Below are 17,851 nucleotides of genomic sequence, written 5' to 3' on the forward strand. Positions count from 1 at the left end.
ATTTGCCAGGGTTTTTTCCTCCTAATTAAATTACTTTAAAATTTAATATTCTTGTTGAGACTTTTTATCCCTCCAGTAACCATCATGCTGTTTTTTCTCTTACAGATTGTTCCCTTTTTCATTTTCTTTTTGTGTTGGTAACAGTAGAATAAGTGACATCTTATTCTATAACTGTAGTCATATGTAACTTCTAAAGGTACTAATGTGCAGTGATGTTTAGTTAAGGTCCAATAATACAATGCTCTGTTACCTTCTGTTAATAGAAATTAGCCTTGCTCAGCTTAAGTTAATTTTGTAAATTTTACATCTGCTAAGCTTCAGTATTATTAAGTTTAGACAATGTTTTATTCCAGCTTTATATAGTCAGTATTAACAATGATTAACTTTGAGTTTTCTGAAGTGCACCTTCTGTTTTACTGAGGAATAACTGAGCTACATTCTATTAATGTAAGTCCCTTTATTAAAAACTCCCTTTTAGGGCAGAGTTCTATTGAGTTCATTTTGTTGAGCTTTATTGCTGTCAAAATCTGTTTATACCATGTTTGAGTGCAATTGAATCTGAGTTATTAAAGCTTTTAATATGAAGTTGTTCAGTGTTTTCTTTTGTTTCATTTTTTTTACACACACAAATCACCTTCTGACCAAAAAATGAAGCAGTAAGAAAACTCCCAGCCAAAGGGTGTTGCACACGAGAAAACTGTATAAAAGTGATGTGAATAAAGGATTGGCTTTTCCCACATGGAGAAAATGGAGTCTTGGCTGACCAGAGCAGCCTGCCCTGATCCCACACCACACTGACCGAGCCAGTCCATCTCCTCACCACAGGAATTTCTGCGTTTCAGAACCTCTTGACACAAACCAAAAGGCGCTCACTTGTCCAGGGGCTTTGAGCTGAACTGTGAACAGAGGATTTCTACTCAGCCAAAACTGCCTCAGTGAAGTTTTGCCCGAAATGCAGAAGTGAGTCTGAGCCAATTTAGGAGCAGCTCCCTGTGTCCTGTGCTGCCTGCAGCCATGACTTACAGCTGGCCTAGCCGAGGTCTGTGTGAGCAGAGCACGGGACTGCCAGGCTACAGTCCCATAAAAACACCCACAGGTTTCTGGTCCTTCTGGAAGAGTTGCCATTTTCCCATTTCCCAGAGTCTATGACAAGCCACCTTAATTTCAACAAGTGGGCAAATAAAAGGAAAAAACCACCCCAAAACTCAACAGTACAGGTGCCAACCTTTTCTTCCAGAGGCCAATGCCACGTTTGGGACCAACAAATCCATCAGGACACTGATGTTAGCTGGTCGTGTGGCCAGGGGTGATCCTTTACAGAGCTGCTGTGCTGTCACTGCGTGGTGACAAGCTTGACAATCATCCCGATGATGCGGGAGCCCCGGGGGCACATGCACAAATCCATGCTGGGATTCCTGATCTTATCCTGCAGCAGCTGGTCCAGCTCACAGCGCAGCTCCTTCACCAGCTCGGCCACCTGACACGGGTATAAAACACGGGTAAAACACGGGGTAAGACAGACAGGGGGGAGGCTCCCCCAGCCCCGCCCCACAGCCGGCCCCTCCCGCCCCTCACCTGGGGAGAGGCAGCCACGAAGCTGATCCAGCCGTCGTCCAGCGAGATGACAAAGTGCCCCCGGAGCAGCTGCATGTGCACCTGGCCGCCGCCCAGCAGCACCAGCGGGTACACGGACACCATGCTGCAGTCCCGGATGAACACGCGGCTCGTCTTGATCTTCTCGTGGTACACCAGGTACGGGCTCTCAAAGTGCCTGGTCTGGGACAGGGACACGGCTCAGAGGGACCCTGCCCTTCCTGCCTCCGCCACACGGGGCTGCTCTGCCTCCTCTGCACTGCAGAGAGCAGCGAGTGTGCCCAAAGTGCACCTGCAGCACTAACAGACCCCCCCCATACCCAATAAGAGCTGCCAACAACTGTTGGTTGGAGTTTAACTCTGTGCCCAAAAGGACACTCCTAACTCAGGAATGCACCATTATTTCCACTACTAACACTGGACTGTTCAATCGTTAAATTTTTTTAAACATCAATAGGGATCCTCACTGTAATTTTAAAAACTCAAGCAAAGGTAATTTCTTTTATAAAACATGCTTTGCAGAAAGAAAAAGCATCCTGACCTGATAATTCACAGATGAAGGATGAATATGAACATAACCATCATTTTTAGTAACAAACTTCAGCTCTTCTGCTTTTGGTTGCATTTTGACTGCTCCTGTACTGGTCTTCTGGTATTTACCCTCTGGCTTTTTCACCTGTATGGTAAGAAATAAAGGTTATAAAAATCTGCTGAACCAGAACTTTTAACTTTATGTTTTAAATTTTTCAAACCCAGAGATTCTGTAGTAGCAAGATGGCAAGTCCCTGGAGACAGGTATGACACTGCAGGTGCTGTCTAACCCTGACTTCCTCTGTAACCTCAACCTTCCGAAAAGGTGTCATTTTAAGTGGCTTCTTGACATTTGCTGCTTGTGACACTGCAATCAGCCTGCAGGAATAGCAGCACTCTCAAGCAATACAAACTGGAGCTCTGCTCCACTCTCTGACACCACAGGCACCAAACCAGGCTCAAGGCTGCCACATTGAGCCCAAATAAAAGCAGGCAGTGTGGATATGCTAGACAGAAAAAGGAGAAAGGAAAAAGCATTCCTTACCTGGACAACATTGGGATACAGTGCAGCACACAGCATAGCTGAGATCAGCTTGATGTTCTCTGCATTCGAATTTGCCTGTGAAATCAGTAGGGGATCATTAGGGATCCTGCAGTTCAGTGTGTAAAGGAACTCTAGTCATTCCTGCTCTAGGAATGACTGAATTCCTGAAACTGGGTCACTTTTACAACTGCACTCCCGTGCTTTATAGAGGAGGACAAGTCACTGCTGCTGTGGCCTCAGGCTGGACCTGGGCTCTGTTTACTCCCACTATCAATGGAACAGTGGCCACCACTATCCTGGTGCCCAGCTGAATTGTCCTCTGACATCTGACTACCAGGTGGTTTGCACCCTAGAGAAAGCAAGCGCAAGTTATCCCAAAGCACAGGAAAATCCTACAACTACCAAACCCTGATCACCCTGACCATCCTGTAACCCCAGGAGCTCTCTGGCCTCAGTCTTTCTGCCCACATGAAAAACTGCAGCAGCATTTTGGAGCACTGATGAAGTGCTGGGAATTACCTCCTCTCCTGTGGCATCCAGCACACCATCACCTCCTTGGGACCACTTCTTCTCAATGTCCCTGGCTCTCAGTCCCTCCTTCACAAAGCCAATGTCAGAGAGCAGCTCTGCAAACTGCCTCTTCAGGCTGGCAATTTCCTACAACAGACACAGCACTGTGACTGCAGGAACAGTCTGCCCCACTGGCCCATTTCTGGCACTGGGATTCTGCCAGTCCCTGTGCCAGGCCACAGACACTGACCTGAAGAACTCTTCCTGACAGAAAGTTCTCCCTGCAGTAGTTGTAGCTTGCTTGAGAGCCCTCTTTGATGCTTAAACGCCATCCCTGATTGAGAGAGGATGGGAGGAAGCCTTTAATAAAATATTTCTGCTTGAATTTCAAACACATCACAAAACCCCAAGAGAGGCTGCTGAGTTTTAACTCACCTTGTAGGCCTGGAGAAGAGCCAGGTAGTCACTGTTTCCTACTGCAAACTCCAGCTTCTTTTTGTTTGCTTCTTCCCTTTTATCCCATGGTGACACCTAGACAAGCAGTAAGAGGTTAGTGTGTTCTTCCCCTCACCATGGATGAGGCATTCTAGAGCTACATGGCACATTCTCTTTGGTAATTTCACAGCAGCTCACAGGTCAGAATGCGAATTTTCTTTACATTACCAGTAATTTTCACACCAAATTCAGACAAAATGTGTGCACTCCTTAGCTAAAAATCAAAAATAATATTCACTGTTTCTACTGTATATAAATACCACTCTTGCTGCTACCACATGGTTTTCAACTTCTGCTTATAACTGGACTTTTTTTAACCAGCAATGCATTAACACATGAACAATGTAGGCTAAAAAGAAGAATTCAAACACTCCAGTGCAGCATGCTGCAAGTCACAACAGCATTTTGCTGCTGCACAAAAACACAGTCCTTGGGTTAAAGACACTCACAAAAGGTGACTTGAAGGCCAGGCTGGCTGCTATGGTGAGTGCGGGATCCAGGCAGCGGAAGATGGTGCCAAAGAGCATCAGTTTGCCAATCCTGACATCCACGGGCAGGGAAGCCAGGTGATATCCCAGAGGGGTGAGCTTCTCGTCCGGAGTGAGCGCCCCCAGGTCCCGCAGCCGCACCTTGGACGCCTGCAGAGACTCGGTCCGGGGGGGCTCGATCAGCCGGGACAGGACTGAGTGCAGGCTCTGCTCAGAAAACATCTCCAGGATCTTAATTCTTAACAGGAGGGCAGGGAAAGGGAAAAAGAGAAAACAAACAAAGAAAAAAAAAGCAGCTTAGTTTCATACACAGGATTAAAAAAGTGCAAGCTTTTGTACAAACAGAATAAAAAAATCCAACAGAAAACATGCTTGGAAGAGCACACTCCCTAGAAGAGGGCCTGTAACACAGAGCTGAAGAGTCAGGGAGCAATGTGGAGTACTGAATCTATAAGAACAGATTTCTGTTTAGTACACTAAGGTTTGAAATAAAGCTTTTACTGCAAAACTGTGATTTGTGCTGCTTTCAGTACAAAGGGGGGCACAGCATGCAGCAGGGATAGGAAGGCCTCCTCCTTTAACGTTTGCATGATGATGGTGCTTGGTGAGGGTTGTGGCAGGTGCTCCCTGCAGCAAAGGAAGGACATTCTGCACACTGGCTTCTTCCAGAAACACAGCAGCTCACCTCAGACAGAGCTGCTCCAAGGGCACTCTCTGTATTTCTGGCAGCTGCTGTTTCACAAGCTGATGGTTGTAGTGGTGGCTGCTGAAGAGGTGGAAGCAGACGCCCGAGGCCACACGTCCTGCCCGCCCTTTCCTCTGCAGAGCGTTGGCCTTGGACACAAAGGTGTCCTCCAGACTCTCCATCCCTTTGCCTGGGTCGTATCTACAGGACAGCAAGAGACAGCCTTGTGTTCACAGAGACACAGAATGGTTTGGCTTGGAAGGGACCCTAAAGATCATCCAGTCCCAACTTCCCCCTGCCACATGCAGAGACAGTTTCCACCAGACCAGGTTGCTCAGAGCCCTGCCCAGCCTGGCCTCAAACCCTTCCAGGGATGGGGAAGCCACAGCTTCTCTGGAAAACCTGTGCCAGTGCCTCACCACAGTAAAGAATTTCTTCCTAATATCCAATCTAAACCTGCCCTCTTTCAGTGTGAAGCCATTTCACCCCTTGTCCTCTCATCTGCCCTTGTAAGGAGTGCACAGAGCACAGGCTGGAAGTTGAACAGGCAGATGCTGCCAGCTCCTGTATGGATACAGTTCCCACCCCTGCACTTGGATCTGATTTAGACTGGCTTTCTTCACCTCATAGCAGCTTTCTACAGACCAAGTTTCCTTCTAGTTCTTCCCGCTCTTTGGAAAACTGCAGGCTTACTTAGGACAGTTTACAAAACCCAGAGGAATGAATGGCAGTACCTTTTCTCTTTCATTTTTCCAGAGTCAATCACATAGACCACGTCATCGATGGTGACAGATGTCTCTGCAATGTTGGTAGAGATGATGATTTTGGTCACTCCTGCAGGAGGCCTGAGGAACACAGACTGCTGCTCTTCACTGGACAGGGAGGAATGAAGTGGATAAACCACACACCTGCAAGGACAGCAGGACAACATACTCAGGGCATCTCCAGCCTCTTCCTTCTTGGCACCAATCTGCCCACACACACTTTTGCCTCACTAGACACTGCCCAGAGTGTTACTTCTCCTCCTAACCATCCAAGGCCAAGCATAACCACAACTAAAATGTACACTCAGCAAAGATCCTGATACAAATCAAGGGCTGAGATCTCAGCAGCCTGGATCATGCAGGGCACAAAATGGAAACCACTGCTCACCAGGATCTGAGAACTTCAACAACTGACCTTCCTGAGCTGAGGAGAAAAACAAAAGGAATGAGCCAACAAGATAGTAGAAAAGGAATCACCCTGACTGGAGTCAGCTCACACCTTTAATAAAGTTTATTTATCCCAGGATAAAGGCAGGCTTTGTGCAGGAAATGACTCTTTATTTATGGGTAAAGACCGACAGTTTTGGAGCTTTTCTGCCTTACCTCTTGCTGTGTCTGTTATTAAAAACAGCATTAGTCTGAAGTTGCTCATAAAGCATCTTGATTTCTGCTAGGCCAGGCAAAAATATCAACACAGCACCTATATATGTAGATTTAAAAAAATTAAAAATCACTCAACGAAAAGGACAGCACAATATTTTATTAATGTGCAATTATTGTACCAAAAAAAGCACACAGGCTGTAACAGTCCTTTACAAAAGACTTTTCAAAGTAGACAATTTTCTCACCTTCCCTCTCCCATGTATATCAAAAGCTTTGTAACTCAACTAGAGGTTTGTGGGGTTTTTTGTCTCTTTTTTTTTTTCTTTTTTTTTTTTTTTTTTTTTTCTTGGTTTTGGTGGGGTTTTTTTAATTATTTTTTTAATAGTCAGTAGCTACAGAAACTCTGCATGCAAATCATTAGCTTTGGGCTGCCCAAGAAGCTTCCAAGAATCTTCTTTTGTTTATCTCCCAAGGACAATGAAATTACCTGGTGGGTATGAATGTTTGCCAGCAACTATCCATTCCAGCAAGGCTTCAATTAATTCCAGATTAACTTTGTCCAAGTCCATGACAGACATGGTTTTCAACACTGCCTTGCTAACTCCTGGGAAAAAAGAAATAAAACATGCAGTAAATCCATGTCTTGTAAAAAACATTGGTGGATGCATGAGACCAGTTGCAGCTTAGTTGAAAGAGCACCTGGCTTAGACCTGAAGAGGGCAGATCCCTGCTGTGCCTCAAGCAAAGCTGCTTCAGCAAGAACAGATACAGAGAGCAAAGGGGAACTAACAAAGCATCTGAAAAGGGATGGAAAGAGACAGCAGCTGAAAACTGTCCATTTTCAGCTGCTGAGGACTAGTTTCAGCCAAGATGTTTGCTGTAGCTTAAGAGAACAATGGGTTCTTTTTTATTTTTTTTAAGCTGGCAGGAATTCTCTCATCTAGAATTTCCAAGTGCAAAACTCTGAATTATAGATAAGCATATAGATAAGCATTCAGCTAATGTTCCACATTGTCTGTGTGCCCATTTATTACATTTAAGAAGGAGCTCACCTTTATATCGTGTAAGGAGCTGCTTCAGAGTTAATTTCTGGTCTGGGTCTGAATCTCTGACCACGGTGTCAGTGGATTCTGGAAGGCCAGCACGCCTTAGGCTTTCCTCTACTTCTTCAAATGCAGTTCTTTTGTGTCTCCCATTCTGTTCTTGCTTTACCTTCCTCCTGTAAGGACTGCTGTCCTCTAAAACATACCTGGACAGCAGAAGAACATTTGGTGGTGTGGAAAAAAGCCTAACAATCTCCTTCTAATAATTAACTACAGAGATAGGGTATAGAAAACTTAGAAAATACTTAGAAATATATTTTATTACTTAGAATATATTTTATATACGTAGAAAATATTTTTTTTTAAGTCTGAGAGGAACTTTGTATAAACCATAATGATAATATGAAGGTCAAGGTGCTTTAGGAGAGCTCCAAGAGTGCAGGTGATGGGGCAGATCTGAGAGGATTTACTTTTTAAATAAATGCACAGAACTACTGCACTCTCAAGGTCAAAAGTGCAACCTCTCCACCCAGATATATCTGAGAATGTGTGAATTTCACACCTTGTCAGTGCAATCACATCTTCCAGGAAAAACTGGTCCACAGGAAACGTTCTACCTGAAAGGAAACATGAGAATAAATCCATGTACACATGCCCCAACAGCATGAGGAAAAGAAGAAAAAGACCAAAGATTGTTGTAATTTCATGCAGGTCATTATGACATACACTGGGTTCACTGCTCTCATCTTCACTGCACTCTTCAACACAATTTCTGACTAGGACAAACAGTGGGTGTCTTCCAAGCATGGAGTGTTCAAGGCCAGGTTGGATGGGGCTGTGGTCTGGTGAAAGGCACCCTTGCCCATGGTAAGGGGTGAAACTAGATGACCTTGTAGGTTCCCTTCCATCCCAAACCCATGCAGGACTCCATGGTAACATGCACAAGGCACTCACAAAGGCAGAGAAGAGCTGATACACTTATGGGAACACATCCATGTTCCTCTCCTGCTCCACATCATAACTCACCAATTTAAAAGGCACATTTGGCTAAAGGTGTACACATCCAGCTGGATCCTCTCACTGATCCCTTTCTCACAAGGACACAGGAGAGTCCTCAGCTGTGGTGAAACTAACCCAGGGAACTATGTCATGCACACATCATACAATGATTGTCTTCTGAGGAGGGAAACTTTGCTGGGTATACAGACAGCACAAAAATGTCAACATTTCCAAGTCCTTCCTCTCCTACATCTCATCAGTCTCTCCCTCTAAGTCTTCAGCATCATAGACACCCTCACCTTGAATTGAGAAACACTTTGCAAGAAGAAAGAGTGAAAACAAATCTCTAAAACAAGGAATGATATTAAAAATGAAAGGTTTTCACCTGGTATGTTGATGATTGGACAGGAGTGGAAGTACTGAGAGAAGAGCTCAGCATTGAGGGTGGCACTCATCAGTATAATGCGCAGGTCTGGCCTCTGAACCATTATATCCTTCAAAACCAGCAGCAGGAAGTCACTGAGGAAAACAGGCAAAAGAACATTTGAATGTCTTCAGTGTTAACTTTCAGACTATTTTTCTCCCCCTTCTGTCCACCTTCCTGGTGTTTAACAGCACAGCAACCCTATCACAGAAGCATGAGCTTGTTGGGGTGGCCTGCTGAAAGGCAATCTGCAAATCTGACTCTTTTCTGGTCCCTTACTGGAGTGTCAGGATTACAAAACAACAAAAAGTTTTATAAAGTCCTTGCCTTAATGACAACAGAAGAACATCAGATAAGAAATCAACTCAAAGTAACAGATGATTCCTTTTTGCTCCTGTTCGTCACTGGAAGAGTTACTCAAACTTACCCACTCTTCCCTGCTCTTTGTATTTTTCCCTATATATTTATAACTTTTGTGGCATGACTAAAAAACTGGCTTGAAGTGATTTTAAATAAGAAGAAAGAGGAATCCTTGAGACACAAGCCCTTTTAAATAGCTAAAATACCACCTGAGCTGCAGACTAATAGGCAAGAGACAAAGCCTCCTAGAAACCCACTGCACTGCAGTGTTTGACAAGGAAAACAAAGAAAAGGATGCTCACCACTTAATTTACAGAGATACTGACAGCCATTATCTTTTGCCTGAGATCTGCAGGTAAGTGGGGTAAAACTGCAGGAGGCTAGAGCAGGACAGGATGAGACTGCCTTGTAAAATCTACAGACTGGAAGGAAATGTGAGCATTTGTCCCTTGCTCTGCTGAAGCTTGCACCAGGAGAAAAAGTTCCCCAAAAGGCATGTGAAGAATTATGGTATTTGATAAAAGTTGAAACAAGGGAACTGTTAAGCTCTGGTTAAAAAGTTACTTAACCCTCCAGCCCCATCCAAAATCTCTTTGCAGCACTGCTGCAGTGTGAGGGCACTTTGGAGGCACAGCAATTTATGAGAGATGTGCTTTCTCACAAGCTGCTGCAGCACAATTTCCTACTGCCCAAAGACAAGAACCTAAACCCAGACTCCTTCCACCATCCCATATTACTGCCACAGGACCAGCTACGTGCACCTTTAGCCACCTTTATCCTTCTGACTAGGTTGCTTCATTTTGCTTACAGGATAAGAGATTATTTACCTTTCTTCTGTTCTCTCGTGAACTTCATCAACAATAACATGAGTGACTCCCTGCAAAGTCAGATCTCCTTCCAGCCTTCTCAACAGCACACCAGTAGTGCAGTACAAAAGCCTGGTAGCTGAGGACTTGAAGGGTAAGACAAAGCATTCAGTTGACTCTGGGCAAATTAACACAGTGCAAAGAGAATATCTGCTGCTGTAAAGCATTTGGTTTCAGCTCAGCTGGACTGAGAGGGAACAAGCAAGTCCTGCTGGAGATAGATTTTAATTTCTTGACTGACACTGACAACACCAGCTTCTTATCAAGGGGCATTGCTACCTATCAAAAAATATGAACTGCTTTTCCTGTGGGTATTGTTTTCTGATAAACAACTCAGATCTCTCTTCCTAGAAAGACTTGGTGAGTCTCTTTTTTAGCATACTTCTTGGAAAAAGCAATCAGCTGCAACACAGACAAAACTTCACTTCCAACACAGCAGTTTCTGTCTGGCTGTAGCTGGAGCCTTCAGTCTCCACCTGGGGGACACATGGGAATGGCAACAGGCAGAAAAGCAGCCAGCAGCCTTCCAAAGGACAGCAGGATTACTCACACTCTCAAACCCTTTCACCTTGCTCATCAGAAAGCAAACCCACAGGACAAAGCACAGTATTCTCATTCTGAAAAGTGAATTGTGCAACTTGAGATGAAATAAAATATAGAACATGTTTCATAATACTTTATAAAATACAGATGATATACTTGCTTATCTCACTGCCTGGCAGGAACAGGGCAGAGGCTCTGTACACTAGAGAAGCACTAAGCACATTTTAATAGGAATAAATGAAAACCAGCAAGCAAAGCACACGTACCTTTACACTTTCCAGACGGATCTGATATCCAACAGTGAGTCCAAGCCTTTCTGTTCTTTCCTTGGCTACACGTTCAGCCACAGAAATGGCAGAGATCCTGCGAGGCTGAGTGCAGATGATGTTTGCAACTCTGTTTGGAGAGCCTTGCAATGAAGCATCCAAGATAAACTGAGGAATCTGAGTGGTTTTCCCACATCTGCACAACCAAATCAGGAATTAATTAAAAACCCCACGAATCCAATACCTTCCACCCACATAAACTGACTGCATTCCACTGAGAATTTGCTTTGTTTCCTTAGTGTGATCCTTCACATGAAGTTCACCTAGGACTGCTGTCACTGGTCAAAGTGGTCAGACGAGCCACCACCCCAAACTTTCCAGAACATGGATCATATTTCATGTTATTCTGTGTATACTATCATATATAAAATCTGTATGTACAGTTACCCTCTTACCCTGTCATGCCACTCACAACAAGAACTTGGTGACTCTCCAGCAAACCCAGGATGTTTTCTCTCTCTTGCCATGCAGGGAGCTTCTGTCTTTCATACAGCATGGACTGGAAGTGCCTGGAAGACTGTGGGACAAAGACAGCACAGCAGTAAGAACACCACTGGGATGGAACAGAACCACCTGAAACAACAGCTTGTCTCATAAATATTTATTTCTCTGAAGTAAGCAAGAAAATGATGTCCTGCACATTGTACCTTTTTCTGCCGAAACTGGGCGCAGATTTTAACGTTTTCGTTATACACAGACTTGGCCTGCACATCATACTTTTTGGAAAGCTTCTTCTTCAAGTTCACATAGCTCTCATTCTCCACAACAACCTGTTCAGGCTCTTCTTCCTCCTCCTCCTCCTCCTCTTCTTCCTGAGGCTCTGGCACTGCTGAGGCTTGGGACAGAGAATGTTCAGTTAAGTGTTGTTATTACTAAAATAACAATAGAAAGGGCAATGTAGGAAAGAGAGAAGTGTTCCAGCAGCATTCCCAACAGAGAACCTCATTAGACTGGGCCTGAAGGTCTGCAGGACTCTTTCTGACATGCATTTGGTTCAACACCACCAGCAAACCTCCCCTCACCTCACCAAATCACCCAGAGCTTCTCCAGCCCCATCCCACTTGTCCCTGCCCCTGCACCAGGGTCAGGGGGCACACACAGGGAGCCAGCATGGTGAACTGGTTTGCCTTCCTGAACGTTTCCTCAGCTCACCTCTCCAATACACAACCACTTCTCTGCAGCACAAAATGCTTTGATGGTAACACCAGCTTGTATCTTAGTGTAGTTTTAATTAATTAAGTGTTAAGTCACTGCCAAGTACGTTTAAACCAAAGCTGAAACTGGATCAGGTACTTCCATGCCTTTACCTATCAACTGAAGCAGGATTTGCTCAGACTCTCAGCCAGCTCTTGAAAATTTTAAGGCTACTTTTACCAGAAAGAAGGTATTTTATAGCATAAGGAATATTTTATAACTAAAGAAAATTATTTGGAATCTCAATTTCTGGAACACAGCTGTCTTTCTGCAGAGGCGTTAACAGAAATTGAATACTTTGTCTTACTGTAGCAAAACCACAGTTTGTCACTATTTTGTCACTATTTAAGTGCTCTAAAACTCGATGCAGTTGTTCTTGAAAACTGGAAAATTGTCTTGATAAAAGCTTGCCTTAGATAAAAGTAGTTTTGGAATTGAAAGCTCAAAAGTCACCCTGCCACAGGTGACACAGCCTGTGAAATCAACCTGTTTGCACCAACATAAATAGAAAGAGATGATACCTTAAACAACATTCTGTAACCACTTGCCACATTTGCTCAGCCTTACAAAGGTGGATTTAAGTTAATTTTGAGGAGCTGTTGGTAATTTTAAGTAAGCTAAAAAAAAAGGTTTCTGAATTGATGAGTCACAGATGCAGCAAAGCTTGTAAACAACCTTCCCTGTTCCCTTCCAAGCACACTTCCATTCTGGTGAGCTCACAGCTCTCAATGCTTTCCATGGATTGTGTGGCAATGGACATCACTCACCCTGCCAACCCAAACTCTGTGCTCCTTGAACTCAGCACAAAACCTCTCTGCTGCAGCTTGATTACAGAAGGAACTTCCTGAGGCACAGACAGATCACAGATCTGGCTCACCACATGACTTAAATCCCCAGAAATAGATTTGGAACAGATGGCTGAACTGGGGGCTCTGCCTTGTCTCCCTTTTCTTTTAAATCTTTCTGACTGTTCTTAGGCCAGAAACCATAAAGGAGATTTGGTGTACCTTCAGCCTGTTGATTTGAAGCAGGTGCACTCTCTATCTGTGGCTTTACAGGAGCTGCTGCCAGCAGGGACACAGGAGCAACACTAAACTTGTGCTGAGTATTGCTCAGTAACTCACTGATCTCGTGTTCATCTTCCAAGCAGGTCACCAGGGTGTACACCACTGGCTCGTGAGACTCTGCAGCTGCCAGGGCCTTTCCAAAGAGGAATTCAGCAATGTGCAGGCGACAAGCGAGAGGCAGCTTCTCGTCAGTGGAGTAAAATGCCACAAGAGGTGCCTGAAGAGGATATTTGTTCTCATCAGGAAATCTTACTTCGAGTTCATATATGGGGCCATCACTGTGTCTGAGATGTGCATCATCTACAGAGTTCCTGGATGTGTTTAGTGGATGGTTTGGAGGGAATTCATGTCTAAATCTGCATTTTGAACCAAACCTGCAGCCTCCTTGGAGGTAAAATTTACATATTTCCTTTGAAGTCTGTTTTGCTGTGTCCTTTGTACTTTTTTCTTTAGATTTGCTGAGCCTTTGGGCTAGGTAGTCCAACTCCAAACTAAAAGTCCAAACACGATTTTTAATCCTTTCTACAAATTTTTCTCCATAAATTGACCGGAGGGCAAAAGCTTCTTCTTGTCTCTGCTCTAAACATTCCTCTTGACTGGCTTCAGCAGCTGCTGCAGAAACCTGCATCTTCTCTCCATACCTTTCAGTGAAGCACTGCAATAGCAAATACTCCAATGATGCCCCAATATTACCATTGCAGGATCTCAGCACTGCCCTACAACGCTCACAGTCAAAACCATACCTGCAGCAAAACAGAGAAAACAGGGCAACAAGTGAGTGAGAGGCTTGTATGGAGCAAAATAACCACTCTACAGAAATTAAACTCTTCAGAAAAGCCTGTCACATATAAAATGCTCCCAAACAAAGCAAAAGTACTGAATAAATATCCATGTCTGAGCAAAATGGATGATGGACACTTACAAGAAGGGCTTACAGAGCATTGAGACCACCTGAAATGATACAAATTATTCACTAAAAAGCATCACCTGGAGAGTTTGTGCACAGCAAATGAAGACACTTCACTGTCTACAATTCTGTGCTCAGCTGGCTCAGCAGACAACCTTGGCATTACATCAGAAGCTTCCTGTTCTGTTGACCAGCACTGTTCATCATCGAGGTAATCGGGCTCGTCATCATCTTCTCCAGCTACACTGATAAAAAGAGTTATCAAGTTAAAATGAAACAAAATTAAACTGTTGAGCAGACATAAAACCCTGCCTCTGCAGTTTCAAATCCTTCATTTAAATGGAAGATTTGGCTACCCCCTTCCCAGAGTTAATGTTGTAGAAGAACAAAGCAGAGAATAAACCATAGGATTTGACATAACTTAAGGGAAAAAATCCTGTTTCCATTTCTAACAATATGCCTGCTAAAGCAGACTCATGTAGAAAAGGTGGAAGTAGTGCTTCCATTTAAACTAACTCTGCTTCAGGAGCCAGCTCCTGCCCTTGCAGCTCTTGAAGAAGTTCTTTCACTCTTCTCTGGTTCTCTGATGTCATGTGTATGGTCTGCAGAGGCATTTTTGCTTCAGTTCTCTGCTTCATTTGCCCTCCTCTTCTGGCAGGGGCACTTGATCTGAAAATTAAAATAGGACATAACCATGAGTTATTTGCCTGGCTCAAATGATCTTGACTGAATTGGGGTGTTAGGGCCCAAACTTGTAATTGAAAACAGGAAAAATCAAAATAAGAGAAATCCATCACCTAAGAGGATTCACTCTTACATGACCAGGATTTGTGTGTCTTTACCTGCACACACATGTGCATATATGTATTGTACCCTATCTCAATTCCAAAATTATCTGCTGAACACTTTCCAGGGTAAAGCTGTTCTCAAACTACAATACAACCACATATTTCTAAGGTAGCTGGGTCAGAACACACACAAGATACTAAACTAATTCTAAACTGCTCATTTTCCATGGCCCAGCTTCTGTTTTGCAATACACAAATATTAATATCCTGTGTTTATAAGTGTGTTCTGACTAAAAGTGTCCTGAAATTACTTTAGGACCAAAGAAGAAAATCAAAGATTCTAATCTTTAAAAAATAAAACACTTTCATAGGTATCAAATTTATAAAACATTAATCAAAAAAAGACATGTAGAAACTGCTTCATACTGAAACACTATCACCCTTTCATTCTTCTCTATATTCAAACACATCTAAAACCAACCCTAAATGTCTATGTATGTATGCCAACGTCTAAAAAAGTATCCCAAATGGCCCAAAGTATCCCAAAAAACCCCCAAGTATCCCAGATGTCCTTAGGCCAATCCCCCTCAAATTAACAGAAATACCTGGATTCTAGCCTTGGTTCCTCAAAGAGACAAAAATCCTCTCCATCGTCCCAAATTTTGGTTGAACATTTCCTATTTCCACCAAGTTGAGGCTTGTTTGAATGGCCACTGCTGCCTCCTCGTTTTCCACCGCCTCCTTTCCCTCGTCCTCCTCCTTTGTTGGGCTTTCCTCTTTTCCTCCCTGCACAACTCATGTTTCCTTGCTGAAAAGGAGGAAAAAATAGCCCTTAGTTGTGAGGGCGATTAAACACATTGTGTATGCCTGAGCCCACATTATTTGTTTTTCTATGTGACCCTCTCAAACCACTGTTGATTATCTGCATGTGGGTGTGTCTGTATGCACCTGCAGCAAAAAATATTCTTCTGGAATGTTGTTTAGTAAGTTCTGCGGCTTTAGAAAATGAAAATAATATTCGTCAGCCAAAAGCTGCAAGTTTGACAGAACTCTGTGGCATGAGCCTTCCAGCACTGCTGCCTAACCTGGGAACCCCATTCTGCCACTCTGATGTGACCTCCTTGGACACAGAAGCTCAAACAAACCTCCAAGGGAAATTTCACAGAAGCCAGCAGCCTCTGCCCCGCCACTTTTTAACTCAGCAGCTCGCAGGGCTGAGATTAAAAGGCAGAAGGGGAGCTAAAGCCAAAGATTCAATGTGTTTTTTTCACTTTATGGCACACTGGGCTCCCTTCCGCCGGGAGCTGCCGAGCCCGGTGAGGGAGTGACCGGACTTGTCTTGGGAAGGAGGCGGCCTCCCTCCCTTCTCACAGCAGCGCCTTTCCCGGCGCTGCCAGCGGCCCACTGGGACTGAGCACGGTCAGGGACCAGCACGGCCCGGCACTGACACATCCTCCTAAGGCTGGGGGCTACTGCCGGGGACAGGCCAGCAGCTCCGGGCAGGAGCTTGTTCCCTGGTCTTTGCACTGCCACCCCCACAGCCAGGACAAGAACTGAGATGGCCCAAGTAACAAGCCCAAACGAGGGCTTGGAAACAAATAAATTCCCCTTTTTGTGGCCGCTCTCCCCCCTGGAGCTCCACCGGGGCTGGACAGGCGCTCAGAGCCGAGCTGGCCCCGCTCGGGGCGGTCTGACAGACGGGAGGGAGGGAGGAGGGAGAGCACGGCAGGTGCCCCAAGGCCGCTGTCACACAGGGTTCTGTCTCCTGGCTCAGCTCAGAGCTGTGCTCAGAGCACAGCCCCCACGGGTGTCTGAGGATCCTCGCTCCTCTCCCAGCCCCGCGTTCCCCCTGCCCTGCCCGCCTCCCCTCAGCCGCCCCCGCGCACCCCCTTCCCCTCCAGCCCCGCTCTCCACGGAATCGCGAAGCCCCGGGAGCTCCACCTCTCCTTTTCCCCAGCGTTCCCACCTCTGTGCTCGGCACCTCCGGGGCCGCCCGGGACTGCCCGACCGGATCCGCCGCGTTTTCCTTCCGGGCCGCGGCCCCTCGGCCCGCCCCGCTCCCCTGGCCCGGCCCTCAGAGTGACGGGCGGCTCTGAGCTGCTGTGCCTTTGGATAGCTCTGTGTGTGCGGGGCTGTAACAGTGACACCGGCTGGTTCTTAAAGTGTCTCTGGTATTCCCAAGTAAAGACGAGAACGATGGTTGACAATGTTGGTGGGTGCTCGCTTCACCAGCCCACACGTCCCTGAGGGAGCCGGGGGGGCTCGGCCCGGAGAAAAGGGGGCTCGGGGGGGCTTTGGTCACTACAATTCCCTGACAGGAGTAGCCAGGTGGGGATCGGCCTCTTCTCCCGGGTTACAAGTGACAGGACGAGAGGAAATGCCTCAAGTTGTGCCAAGGAAGGTTTAGATCGGATATTAGGAAAGGTGTTCATGGAAAGGGTGGCCAGGCACTGGGATAAGGCAGCCCAGGGAATCCCCGTCCCTGGAATGTCAACCCTGGCACGGGCAGGGGCTGTAGGTGGGCCTGGGCCTGCTGGGTCAATGGCTGTACTCAGTGATCCTGGAGGCTTCTCCAGCCTTCACCACCTAACTGGGCGTGTGGGATTAAAAGGGAGGAAAGCTATACCATTTCCGAGCGAGGGTGATGTGAGTGACAAGAGACCCCGAAGCTGTGTCACTGAAGTGGGGAGATCCCCGCACACACAGGGTCACCCACGACAGCTGCCCTGCAGCACATCCTGTCGGGTCTTGACTCTATGGATGGAGAATCCACAACCTCTCCAGGCAACCTGTACCAGGCTGGAGTTTAGAGCAAGAAACTACTATAAAAAGAAAAGAAAAGAAAAAAAAAAAAAAAAAAAAACAAAACAAAAAAAAAACAAACCCAAAAAAACCACACTGGTTTGGCTGTATAAGAACCCCCACAGCCCCCAACCCAGAGACACCACCTGACAGGAGGGTGTTTCCTCAGGGTCCTTTCTGCAGACGGTGGCCACAGCCACCACTCTGAAGGTCCATTTGGATCTGCTCTGCCCGGCACAGGCTCCCCACCACCCCGAAAGGGGAAGAATGGAAGAACGGTTCATAGGAATGGTGCTGACTCACTCTGTGCCACCCAAAG

The 17,851-nt window shown here is 45.6% G+C and overlaps 1 protein-coding gene across 3 annotated transcripts; it reads right to left on the reverse strand.

Moving 5' to 3' along the window:
• Positions 1–402: 402 nt before the first annotated feature.
• DHX57 (DExH-box helicase 57) lies at positions 403–16,760 on the reverse strand. 3 transcript variants are annotated; one of them, XM_083856692.1, is made up of 24 exons: positions 16,697–16,760; positions 15,336–15,538; positions 14,459–14,611; positions 14,023–14,187; positions 12,976–13,778; positions 11,422–11,609; positions 11,170–11,291; positions 10,715–10,844; positions 9,867–9,991; positions 8,641–8,774; positions 7,819–7,873; positions 7,266–7,462; positions 6,701–6,817; positions 6,214–6,310; positions 5,581–5,754; positions 4,847–5,047; positions 4,123–4,399; positions 3,614–3,709; positions 3,429–3,512; positions 3,188–3,325; positions 2,669–2,743; positions 2,135–2,269; positions 1,576–1,776; positions 403–1,477 (listed from the first exon to the last, which is right to left on the reverse strand). In XM_083856692.1, the coding sequence occupies exons 2-24, from the start codon at positions 15,527–15,529 to the stop codon at positions 1,334–1,336; spliced, it is 4,005 nt and encodes a 1,334-aa protein (XP_083712818.1). In that variant the 5' UTR covers positions 15,530–15,538; positions 16,697–16,760; the 3' UTR covers positions 403–1,333. The 3 variants fall into 3 exon arrangements, with proteins under 3 accessions (XP_083712818.1, XP_083712817.1, XP_083712816.1); XM_083856691.1 differs by lacking the exon at positions 16,697–16,760 and adding an exon at positions 16,672–16,691 and having other exon boundaries at positions 404–1,477; positions 10,715–10,910; XM_083856690.1 differs by having other exon boundaries at positions 405–1,477; positions 10,715–10,910.
• Between the last annotated feature and the right edge of the window lie 1,091 nt (positions 16,761–17,851).

This window comes from Zosterops lateralis, assembly GCF_965231275.1.
Source record: "Zosterops lateralis genome assembly, chromosome: 3".
NCBI classification, from domain to species: Eukaryota; Metazoa; Chordata; class Aves; order Passeriformes; family Zosteropidae; genus Zosterops; species Zosterops lateralis.

What these genes read in the sequence shown, in the direction of transcription:
- DHX57 (XM_083856691.1), bottom strand. Translation starts at nt 15,529, where the DNA reads ATGAGTTGTGCAGGGAGGAAAAGAGGAAAGCCCAACAAAGGAGGAGGA. An exon ending in GGAAAAATGAAAGAGAAAAG is followed by an intron (nt 5,048 to 5,580) that starts GTACTGCCATTC and finishes GCTGTCCTGTAG; the next exon opens with ATACGACCCAGGCAAAGGGA. An exon ending in TGGATGCCACAGGAGAGGAG is followed by an intron (nt 2,744 to 3,187) that starts GTAATTCCCAGC and finishes CTGATTTCACAG; the next exon opens with GCAAATTCGAATGCAGAGAA.